The following is an 11,947-nucleotide window of genomic DNA, read 5'->3' as shown; positions in this document are numbered from 1 at the left end:
CGTAAGACAGGATACACACACACACACACACACACACATATATATTCATAATCAGTCACACACTCAAACATATCGCAGACTGGAGTCGGAGTGAGGAAACAGAATGTCAGAGAAGGAAGCGCTGAAGGCAGTGGGAAAGCAGGGTTTGCCTCAAGTCTGCAGAGATTTTTTCTGACCCCACAGCTCAGACCGAGAGCAGCGGAGATTATTTTTTAGAAATCAACACAAAAGGAGGTTAGAGATTAATTACGTGGTAGAAAATCAACTTGTATTTGGACAACGGCCTCAAAGTCTGGATTTCCAAACAGAAGACATCCAACAGGAGGAAATTCTTGACATTCTCTTTGTCCCTTACCGCTCACCGCTCCCCAGGTCTTTCCCATCATCTGCTGCCACCATCGAACCGCCGGAGGACGCAACGTCAGGAGAGTGAGTGACCCACGTCCTTGTTTCTTTTCAAGTGAAAACCAAGTTAATGATAAAGGAAGTTTGATCAAAACAAAAGGATTTTATTCAGGTGCATTATTGAAAGGACACAGTGCTATTCTAGAAAAGCTAAGTTGGATTTCTGAAGGTGATTATTCAATAAAGGGATAAAATGGTAGAGAGACTTTAACAAATTCTATATTAAACACAATTTAAAAAAAACAAAACTATTAATACAATCTAACAAAATGACAGCAAACAATAAAAAAAACTAAATAAATTATTTAAAAAACTCATTCCAAACTATTAAAAGTTCATTTGGGGGTTGACATTCTTCATGTTTGACTACGGTTGAAGGAACAGAAGTGATCTGATTGTAGAAAACTGGAGGAGCTTCATTGACCTTAGATGATGTTCACAGATGGAGCAAACCTAAAAGTCGAACCATAAAACATGTGTCCTCAAAACTCACTGCGTTCACACTGACCAGACAGCCTGATCCTGTTTTTTTTTCTCATCTCTTTTAACTCGCCCAATATAAATATTCAGGTTCGGTAGCAGCCACTGGACATTTGTTCTAATATAATCAGTCTGGACATTGTTCCGACACTCGCTGCATTGATTAGCAGGATTTTTCATACTTTTCCAGCTGTTCCTGGCTCATTGTTCTTGCTGCTGGTTATCCTGGATCATGGAGGTGGGGTCAGCGGAGCCCATTTCCTTGCACTTAGTGCTGTGCGGTTATCTGTGTTGACTTTACACAACATTATTCAAAGAAGTTCATATTTTTTTAGCTCCTGTAGACAGAACGAAAAGAAAATTTCATCTTTTTTTATATGTATATTCAGTGCAAACACCTAAAATACTTGGAATACTCTGAGAGGTACACGTCATCTCTTTTGTGGCTTTTTCCTGGGTATTAACTTCAAACTGCATTTAATCGAGGATTCAGAATATTAGTGTTATTCTTCACGCTGTGTTTCTTTCCTCTATTAGAGACCACACGCAGCATGAGTCTGTCACGGAACGGAACACTGGAGAAGACGGTGTCTGAGCAGGCCCACTCTGAGCGGGGCTCCCCCTCCAGAGCGGGATCAGGGGTCGTGGTGCCTCCCCCATACTCCCTCGGGACCAGCGAAGCTGCTGACACCCCGCTGGAGTTGAGGGGCTCCTTGGACTGCTGGGCATGCTCTGTGCTGGTCACTGCACAGAATCTGATCATAGCGCTGATCAACGGTATGGTGGCCAGCATCGTGTTCGGCACCATCCTCACCCCGGCTCTCACCATGATCATATTCGGCTTCCTCTGCCACTCCACAGTAAGGAACCCGCCCTTTGTCTTGCAGTTTGACTGAGAGAACTCAGATCAGGAAGCAGCAGCACTGGGTCCCATTCTGACCCTACTACCAGGATATATAGCAGAATATAAAAAATCATGAAAGGAAAAAAAGCATTTATTTATAAATGTTGCGGTTGTGTTATTCCAGAGATTTGAGATTTTTTTCCATAATCTGCCTAGGTACTTTTTTGCAATGCGCTGTGGGTCTGCACATGCTACAAATACATTACAATTCAATTCAATTCAAAAAACTTTATTTGTCACCAGGGAGTAATTGAAGGCACACAAAGCAGCAAATTTTAATACACAGAATTAGAATTAGAATTAGAATTAGAATCAGAATTAGAATTAGGATTAGAATTAGAATTAGAATTAGTGTGCGCGCCTTGACTTTTGCATCCATTATTGATGGATTTCCACCTGCAGGTTCAGCCACACGGAACCTCCCTGTACTGCTCGGACCTGCTGGATGACACCGGCTGCGTGGCTCTGCTGGTGGTGGGCTTTCTGCTGCTCACCCCGCTGCTGGTTCTGGCCCTCGCCGCCTATTGCCGCCTGGCCCGACACCTCCAGCTGGGCATGTGCTTCATCCCCTACAGCCGCGCCGTCTACAAGAACCTGCCCGCCTCCCGCCGCCGGGGGGACGAGACCGGGGGGTGCTGCGGTCAGAAGGGGTCTTCAGACCGGGAGGGGAAGGGGAGTGTGTGGGTGTAGGAGAAGAAAGGAATGGAGAGAGGAGAGGAGAGGAGAGGAGAGGAGAGGAGAGGAGAGGAGAGGAGAGGAGAGGAGAGGAGAGGAGAGGAGAGGAGAGGAGAGGAGAGGAGAGGAGATGTACTCCTGTTTAATGTTCAGAGTGAGATCAAAGTCTTTAGCAAATTTCAATTTTTTTAATCATTATTTTTCTAAAAGCATTGTAAAAACCCATCCTGTCACCAGCTATACTCCTGGTTATTTTGTTTGGACTATTTTTTTTTCTACATAACTGAAGTGTAATTACATTTTATACATTTTTAAAGTAAAGCGTCGCCTGACCGGTTCATCTTTGTGTTCCACGGCTGCACTGAATACGACAGATGTGAAATGAACCAGTTTTATATCAGAGAAAAGTTTAAAAAGACAAACACCGACTGGCTTTCGTATGTCTGTGGATTTATATTGTGATATTTAAGATTCATCCGATTGTAAAGGTTCATAGGATTCGTTCTTTAGCTGTTAGTCATATGTTACGAAATGGAATTAAAAAATCAAATTTCAGTAGTTCCCAGGCTTTTTATATTTTTTATTTTTGGTCGTCATATCAGTGACATGAAGTACATGTGTTTCTCTGCCTTTCGGTTTGTCTTTTTCTTTCTTTTTTTTAAAACATTTTTTACTTTATTATTGTAAAATCACAATTCATTGTTGTAAACTTTAAGTCAAAGGAAGTTGTTTTAGTATCAAGAAAATACTTTTTAATTGTTATTCACCTATTGTTTGCCTTTATCTCCCTCTACTGGTCACTATGAAGAATTACACCACGTTTTATTTTTGCTAATTTTTTCAACTGTTTCAGCGCTATTCAGCTATTCTCTTATTTTTAATGTACCGATTCATATATTCAGTTTATAATTATTATATTTAGTAACCGATGTTTTGAGATAATGTTCAATAAAGAGCTCTATTTTGTGATGAACGGTGTAAGACTTCAGTATTGATCCGGATCCGGCCACAGTAACTACAGAAGACTGGAGTCAAAAGTAAAAGTCTTAAAAATTGATCAGCTCCCTTCTTACAGTGTAACTGTTTTATTTTTTATACTTCATTGTGAATCAATGTAGCATCTGCTTTATATAATTAACTGTAGTTCACAAGCTAAAATACCGTCCTAAAATTGCATATAACCATGTTAAAAACTGGTACTCTTCATTTTCAAACATGGCCACATGTTAAGTTAAGTGTTATTATTACCCTTAAAATCCACCTGATGATATTATGACACTGCTAGAAACTTAGTTATAGAGAAAACACAGTCAAATAATTGGGACGCGATATAAAACCTTTATTTATATATAAATTACAAACATAAGGTTTGACCTGTGCTTGAATAAATTCATTTAAAATGCTGGATAAAATGTGAAAAGTTATGCTTTCCTGTAATCATTTTCACATTGCGATGTCTGGATTTGTTTGACCTGTGGTCTGAGTTTGCCGGTCTGGACAGACATTGAGGTTAGCAGGACTGTTTGCTGATGTTCGATAATAATCTGTCATGGGGGGCTTTGTACGGGGGTGTGAATGCACCGGGTTCCAGGGTGCCGCGTCCTTCGTCGTTCACTTGACCCATGATAATGTAGTTGACACCTATCGAGATATAAAAAACAAATGACAACTGAGATGAATCAGTGTGTGTGTGTGTGTGTGTGTGTGTGTGTGTGTGTGTGTGTGTGTGTGTGTGCGTGTGTGTGCGTGTGTGTGTGTGTGCGTGTGTCACCTCTGCGGAACAACGGGCACTTCTTGCACTGCGACACCAGCCTGACGGACATGGTTTCTCCGACTTGAGTGATCGTCAGTCGACCCGCCTTGTAGGTCTTGATAATGGAGACGCCTACTTGAAGGGTCCCTCTGGGTCCGGGGGCCAGAGATGTGACCGTTCCGGATAGCACTGGAGAAAAAGGGGAACCACTCACACCTCGACGCCTGATTGGTTTCTCATCTTGAGTGGCGGGAAACTTACCAAATTCACTTGCACAGAAGCTGGTCTTGACGGACCCCCCTCTTTTGCAGGCTTTGGCGCACAGAGGGTTTTGTGGGACTAAACAGATGAACATTCATTACATATTCATCCTCTGAATGTTGACACGTAACCATGGCGCACGCAGAACTCCACCCACCTGGCCTTTTCCCATTGGGCCTTGTGACGGGTACCCTTCTGTCCTGGCCTGTGGCGCCCTGTCCCCGGCCTCTGGTGGGCTTCATGGGTTTTGGTCTCACGGTCGGCACAAACTTGGTGGTGGGGGCCGGCGGTGGCGCGGTGCTGGCTGGTTTGGGTTTGGGTGGGACACGTTCGACTGCAGGTTCTGGCGGTACGTAAGAACCATGTGGAATGCTGGTATAGCGGGCGAGGAACCCGTCAGAGGTCACGCTGAGGTCAGAAACAAACTGGACCAGCATCACATTACCGGTGGTGACAATGGGTCTGCACAGGAGACACGTAGGAGGCGAGGGGGGAGAGACATGAGTAGTGAAGAGCTTTAAAGGTCAGCAAAGAGAATTCCGTCACTTACTGTGGGACCTGATCGCCGCAGAATTTTCCGATGAGACGCGAATCATCTCTCTCTCCGCCGTTAAAGAACGCCACGTAGTCGAAACGACAGTAGGTGTCGGCCTCCAGGCTGAACTTGTCAAACTTCACCTGGATCACCTGGTGTACAGACAGAAACATGACGTCAGGCTTTACACGATCGCTTGACAAAGTTCATGTGGGTGTAGAGAGTGAGTGAGGGGGTGATTCTGGGGCCCCCAACCATATGAGGCTCCACAGTTATGAGCCAGGAGCAGCTGGTGCCAGGAGGGTATTTCTTCTCAGGCCAGTTGGGGGTCTTAATCTCTCCGTGGGCCTTTGTTATCTTCCCCCCACAGAACTGCTGGTCTGGAACAAGTCAAACACATCCCATGAGGATAGCAAGAGGCACGCAAAGGAACGACTTTACTCTCTCACTCCAAAGGACTTTTTATTTTTTTCATTTTTGTTAACTGTATAAGCGCTGTTCACGCTGTACAAGCAGTTTATTTTAATATATCCAGTTTAAGCTGGAGGACACAGAGGATGCGCGATTGAAACAAAAACAAACAGCAGCTTTGCTTTTCTTCAAATAATTGTCTTTATCTCTCATGTTTTGCTTTTCTTTCTTTTTTTTGTCAGTCGGACTTTGATTCTATCACTTTTTAGGACATCCTGTTTGTACCAGACCTTATTACAGGGGTGGATTAAATCGTATGCGTTCCAGAGAGGCTCCAGCATGTTTTAGATAAAGAAAAATGTTCTCTAAAAAGTTTAATTTCACTGCAGATAATTTACTAATGGATGATAACATATAAAAATAAATTCTGTTAATGAAGCCTTTTAATTCCGCTTGTCTCGAGGGCCTTCTTCATGTTTGGGCCCCTGAGCATTTCGTCCAACTCCTCCTTTAATTTCCACTTTGGGGTGGTGGTGGTTCAGATTGTGTTCAGGTTAGTTAAACAATTTAAAAAGGAACTTTTGTTGTTTCCCTTTTACTCCTGGTTGCTGTTTAAATTTCATGCAAACTAAACTAATTTTTGCATGCATAAAAAAAAATATGACCCATACCGTCTACGTAGGGTTTAGCACCGTTAAAATAGGCCACAAACCCTCTCCCCTGCGTCTCTCCATCGGACGACATCTCCAGCATCATTGTATTTGTGGTAGAAATAAGAGCGCCAGGCCGGAAAGTTCCACAAAAGCGACCTAGTTTCTGCACCAAGTTGGAATGGCCATTGTAAACATCCAGATAGTCGTAGCGACATTGTGAGTCAGCCTCAAGGTCAAAAATGCGGAAGGAGAGAGTGACCACATTTCCCTCTGGGACCTGGAAACGGGACAGGATGACAAAGAGTCCAATGCAGGAAGACTGAGCGAAGAAAAGAGTCAGTGTTCAGAAATGCTGCAAAGTACGTGACTCACGGTGATACGCCAGGTGCATTTACTGTTGGGTTTGTAGAAGCTGGGGAAGCCCTCACTCCCAACGAAGCCTGAGTCCGAGACCAGGTCCCCCCCACAGTGGAAGACGGGTCTGTGGGGAAGGAGGCAAGAGAGACAAGGGTGAGGGGGTGAGACGCAGGCTTTATTATCTGTGACCCATGGTATGACCCATGTGACCCATGTTGGGCACAAGTGTGCAAACACACACATCTCCATAGTATTCATCATTTCTGATCCCCAACATGACATCGTCTCACAATCTCTGACATTCAGGATGTTTTTTGTTTGTTTGTTTTTTACTTTTTACTTTTCAAAGTGACTCTCTTTTATTTATTAGAATACTGTATATTATTATGAAATAAAGTGATGCAAACAGAACCTGATAGTTTGAAATTTTAGTGGTTTGGGTTGCAGGAAAAAAATAGTAAAAAATAGAGCAAATAAAATCAATTTCTCAGTTATTTCAACACATCATCTACCAATGATGTGACATTAAAAATCAATTTAAGTGTGCGTATATCTAACCCACAATCACTGATATATCCAAAGTATAATTACCATTATAAATTTAGCCCACAGTCAGACCAGTGTTGCTAAGTTACAGCTGTGAGGTGGGTGAAGGACACACCGGAGAATGACTGGGATGGAGCGGGAGGTCACTGGACAACTCACTCAACCATTAAAGCCACAGTTTAAAAAATAAAAATCACTTTTCCAGTCGTACTGTGGCTGACAAACAGAATCTTACAAACCTCACTGTCATTGCGCAACCTCATGACTTCAATTCTGGAGTTTTCCAAACACACACACACACACACACACACACACACACACACACACACACACACACAGAGTTGACTGAATATCAGAGCTCATATGTCACACACGGTAAATTGTCTTACTCCATGCTGCTGCCAGCAGCGACAGCTAAAGCTCATTTACTTCATCAGTTCCTTATACCGTATAATCAGTTACGTTTCCACATGAGCATGTTTTTTGTCACCTTTAGAAAAAGCAGGAAAGTTTCTAAACCCTTTGTCATCATCCTGAATTCTGATGACGTTAAAAATACATTTCAAAAGTGGAACTGCTTCCTGCAAGCTGTGAGTTTAGACAGCAGAACCTCAGAAAAGTCAGACGTCTGCCGATCAGAGCCAAAATATCCAGATCCAGGGCCAAGCGGCTCAGCTTTGACCCCACAGGAAGAAGCAAAAGCATTAACATCTGGTCCAGGCTCGACGTGCCTGACATCACGAGTCCACAAACCAACCAACCAAATTTGTGCCTGATAAAAAAAGAACTGGAAACAATTTACTTACAGAGTCAAGAAGGAATTCACTGTCTTTCAAATATTACCCTCATCTCAAAAGTAAATAATAAGATGTCGCATATCTCAAACCACCTTCTCTTCACGCTGCAGACTCACCTTGTGTAATTGGTCTGCTGAGCCTTTGTCCATCCGACACTCAGGGACAGGAGGAAGGAGACGCTCCACATGCAGCTCACATGCATCATGATGCAGCGTGTTCTCAGTGCTAAGCCTTCTGCAGGAGAGGGAGATGATGGCAGGAAGTAAGAGGTGTAAGGCAAGAGGGGAGGATGAGGAGGAGGAGGCCTCTAGCTCGGGATGGGCGGAGGAATCGAATGCGTGGGGAGGAATGGGGTGGGGGGGTTCCAGAATGGATCAAAAAGCACGTAGAGATGCTGAAAGGACGACGACGGTGACAATGAGCCGTGAGGGGGAGGACGAGAGTTTTTGAAGAGAGGGAGGAGAAGGCTTTAATTACAGCCAGATGTTCCCCTATAATAACGATGATTTCAGTGTAATAGAGAGGGCATCTGGGAAGGGGAGGACATGGGGGAGAAGCGTCAGGAGTTTAGGCTTTCAGAAATGACAGGAGGGCATCCATGCACAGTAGATGATTCTGGTTCACATGGTAGAACCTTCAGCTTTGGGTCTGAATGACGGTAAACTCCATTATCATTGACCCCCAGAGTCTGGCTGATGATCAGGGTGCACAGGTGGGCCCAGAGCCCCGAGGCTGTCTGGGCTGCAGCAAACCAATTAAAAGGACCGTAAATCTGTGCATTCCACTCCATGTGAGTCCTTTCATTTACCCGACATAATGAATGAAGTTTAGCTCAAGCAGAAAACATACAGGAAGCTCCAAGAGGACATGAGGAAAGAAGCATGACAAAGAAAACAACAAACAAACCATGTCTAACCGTGTTTCCACAAGCCCCAGGAGCTCCTGGGGTTCCTTTATATATTTAGCCATCTATCCAGCCGGGCAAGAATAACACTCCAAAAGGGGGGGTGGGGGGTATTATTTTTCTCTTCAGATTAACAAATGAGCCAACTCTCTGGCCTGAGGCCTCTGAAGGGGTGGGTGGGGGGTGTAATATTCTACGAAATCACTTTCTGACGCATCAGTCTAACAGACTGCAGGGCTGCAACACCTTGATCAAAGTCTGGGGCAAGCAGAGTGAACAGCTCATCTGAGTGGGGTGGGGGGGGTGTCTCCAGTTACATATGGCGAATAACTTAAGCTGGGTTTTCACACCGAGATCAAATTCGTACTTTTTTGTGGTTTCACAGCTCGCTCTCAAAAATTTTCCAGTATCTTGTTTTCGCTGCAAGCAGCAGAGATGAGCGTTCCCCGGCCCTGCTGTTCCGTGTTTGTGTTAAACCAAAGTCCTGATAACAGGCAGCAGGAGCAGGAATGCAACAGGCTGAGGATGCTTGGGGGGTGGCCGGGGGGGGGGGGGCAGCCATTATATGTGGGAGTAATAGTGACCTTTTACACTTAACAGGAATCCAAGGCAAGGGTGTAAGTTTCTGCAATAACTCTTGACGAATTCTTCAGAGCTGGACGCGCATTCCTTTGGGAGAGTCAGAGGGGGTTGAAGTTGAGGGGGGGTGGGAGGAAAGGATGACTGTTGTGAAAGGGAGACAAATGAGAAAGAAGAGGAGATGGAGAAATCAGAATGATGGGAAACAAACTTAACGTGAACTGACAGAGACGGGGTCCGATTGATAATTTTTTACATTTGTTATTTTTAAAAAATGCCTGTACATGTGACCCCGCGCTGGAGGAGTGGAACACTGAAGGGATACTAATGCTTGCAGGTATGTGAATCCATCAGATCTCTGTAAGCGTGATTTCTCCAGCACTCACTCGCTGTAGTTTCACAGTAAAGTTTTACATCCATCCTCATCCGTCTTGTCGTGCAGCGCCGTGATTCAATTAGAAGTGAAACAAACACAAGATCTGAAGACATGTGTCTTTATCCTTCACTGAGTTGCTGAAAATCCTTCAAGAGCATCACTGCACTGCAGATGGAGCCAAGCACTGGAAGGCTGCAGACCAGGGGGAAACTTTAACAATCATCACTGGTTTGTGATTTCTGAGTCTGTATGACAGTTTGCTTGAGCAACAGTGAATGATAACGTGATAGTTATGATAGTTCGCTGGGTTTTATTAAGAAGTTGTCACAGTCATAACATGCAAGGCACATAATAAAGCAGTGGTTTGTAAGTGTTTCACTGTGAAAACAGCAGCTTTCTAGGCACTGGATCCCTGCCCTATACATCTGGTACCTTTTCATTTTTTTCCCTCCTTTCCATCGAGTCTGCCACTGCCAATAAGACTAAATAGCTTTTTTCCCGGACAAACTTGGCACTCATTGAAAAATGTGTATTCAGTGTCTTAAACTCCTGATTTTATTATTGAAGCAATATCAAGCAGCAAAGACTTTCAAACCATAGATAATTTACTGGCAACTAATCAGGAGACAAATCATCTTTATATTATAATAACAATATCATTCCTTGAAAAGAAAACCACATTTCATAGTGGAAGCAGCAATAAGGTCTCTCTTTTCTCTCCAGGGAGGAGACAAAATGCACCATTATTTAAAAAAAACGACACTTTCTTTTATGCATGAATGACTCAGTGGCCAAGAAAACATGTGGTCACTGAATACAAAATCGTTTTTTTGAAGTGATGGTGAAAAATATTAAACAACTTGTCTGAACAATTCAGAAAAGTAAGTGTCTCCCATTATATTTCTAATTTTTTATCAATTTGGGAATAAAATACATTTTTCAGATGGACATGGTTGCCAACACGTCAGCGCTGTGATGATTACTTGCTTCTGCTGCCCTCTAGTGGTCAGAGCCAAAACAGCTGCAGAAATAGTTGACTTTGGAAACAGAAATGTCAATTGTCATAATCGTACACAATAAATACCCAAATGGTTCCATGTATAATATTTACAATGAAAATTAATGAAATTGTTGAAAGTTGTATTTTTTTCTTCAAAATGAGGCTTCTGATGCTTTATCAATAGCAGATGAATATTAATATATTTATGGGTCCACTTATCCTACTTTTCCTGCAAAATGACTATATTCTTCTTTAGAATAGATAGGACGATCAAAATAAAGAATAAATAAATCAAAGTCTTTCTGTTTTGGTGCTTTTATACTGAAGTCATTATTCATGTATACTAACTGACCAAAATCCCTTGAATTTAACTCGGCACAAATTCTCGGGGTGTTAGTAGTTTGATTGACGATGGTTGGATGACATTTCGGTCAACAGTGAGCGGCTGTTCTGTTCAGAAGGAGATGCCAGCTTTCTACTGACCTCTGAACACTCACCTGATTATAAAGGTTCATGGGAGGACGGTGTGGTCTGAAGAAAGGTTGTTTATCTATAATAATTTATGTCCGACCTACAAAGGCTTTACCAAGATGAGTCTGCAAGCACAGCCAGAAATGAGTCATCTGAGTGACGGTGTGTGCAACGCCTCCTCGAACAAAAGCATCAGCTTGGCTGGTCCATTTTTTAAATTGTAGAGATAGACAATAGATCCTTGTAGGTAACGATAAGAAATGGCATATTGCATAAAGTTTTATTATCATAATGCATAAAGTTTTATTAGATTACAATAATTTAATGTTATCCTTAGGGTCAATGATTGAACTATACACAATACATAAAGATATGGATTATAATTAACAGTAGGTTTATAATAAACTGTCATCATATACGCTTGATAGTTTCTTTTTTTCATTTGAACACAGCCCAAATCGGGAAAGAAAAAATTTATATATTTATTAGAATTGTTGTTTTATTTTCCTCCTCTAATAATTCTGATCATACCTTGAAAGGATTCTTGAAGAGACAGTTGTACCTCACCTGCTCCATACAGAGAACATCTAACATTGTTCTTTGTTAAGTTTTGTTTTAATTTGAATAATTATTCAAATTCAGGTGTATTTATTCACATGAAATTAATCATTACATGAGATTAGTTTGGATTATTTTACATCTAAACACCTTGTGTTGGATTAGATTATTTTCGATGATACTGATAAGGCCAATCAGCATCCAAAGATGTTTTTCTGTGCGTTAATCATGTGACCTTTGCGTTGATAAATAAATTTAAACGTATTCACAAGGGTGACATAA

At 42.4% G+C, this 11,947-nt stretch overlaps 2 protein-coding genes across 2 annotated transcripts; one reads left to right on the top strand and one right to left on the bottom strand.

The window, feature by feature from the left end:
- The first annotated feature begins 68 nt into the window (after positions 1 to 68).
- On the top strand, positions 69 to 3,437 carry tmem88a (transmembrane protein 88 a). The gene is made up of 3 exons (XM_068331422.1): positions 69 to 429; positions 1,423 to 1,745; positions 2,192 to 3,437. The coding sequence occupies exons 2-3, from the start codon at positions 1,437 to 1,439 to the stop codon at positions 2,477 to 2,479; spliced, it is 597 nt and encodes a 198-aa protein (XP_068187523.1). The 5' UTR covers positions 69 to 429; positions 1,423 to 1,436; the 3' UTR covers positions 2,480 to 3,437.
- Positions 3,438 to 3,779: 342 nt separating this feature from the next.
- pcolcea (procollagen C-endopeptidase enhancer a) lies at positions 3,780 to 8,090 on the bottom strand. Its single transcript, XM_068331421.1, has 9 exons — positions 7,894 to 8,090; positions 6,450 to 6,558; positions 6,096 to 6,354; positions 5,269 to 5,393; positions 5,029 to 5,165; positions 4,636 to 4,940; positions 4,479 to 4,556; positions 4,236 to 4,406; positions 3,780 to 4,105 (listed from the first exon to the last, which is right to left on the bottom strand). The coding sequence occupies exons 1-9, from the start codon at positions 7,980 to 7,982 to the stop codon at positions 3,975 to 3,977; spliced, it is 1,404 nt and encodes a 467-aa protein (XP_068187522.1). The 5' UTR covers positions 7,983 to 8,090; the 3' UTR covers positions 3,780 to 3,974.
- Positions 8,091 to 11,947: the final 3,857 nt, after the last annotated feature.

This window comes from Antennarius striatus, chromosome 13, assembly GCF_040054535.1.
Source record: "Antennarius striatus isolate MH-2024 chromosome 13, ASM4005453v1, whole genome shotgun sequence".
Lineage (NCBI taxonomy): Eukaryota > Metazoa > Chordata > Actinopteri > Lophiiformes > Antennariidae > Antennarius > Antennarius striatus.
The sequence above is the reverse complement of the archived record's forward strand: the minus strand, read 5'-3'. Positions and strand labels throughout refer to the sequence as shown.

Bases quoted from the DNA above. Each gene is read 5' to 3' on its own strand.
- tmem88a (XM_068331422.1), top strand. From the start codon at position 1,437: ATGAGTCTGTCACGGAACGGAACACTGGAGAAGACGGTGTCTGAGCAG. The intron at 1,746-2,191 runs GTAAGGAACCCG...TTCCACCTGCAG, and splicing joins GCTTCCTCTGCCACTCCACA to GTTCAGCCACACGGAACCTC.
- pcolcea (XM_068331421.1), bottom strand. From the start codon at position 7,982: ATGATGCATGTGAGCTGCATGTGGAGCGTCTCCTTCCTCCTGTCCCTG. The intron at 5,394-6,095 runs GTATGGGTCATA...GACTTGTTCCAG, and splicing joins TGCTAAACCCTACGTAGACG to ACCAGCAGTTCTGTGGGGGG. The intron at 4,407-4,478 runs GTAAGTTTCCCG...CTTTTTCTCCAG, and splicing joins CTTCTGTGCAAGTGAATTTG to TGCTATCCGGAACGGTCACA.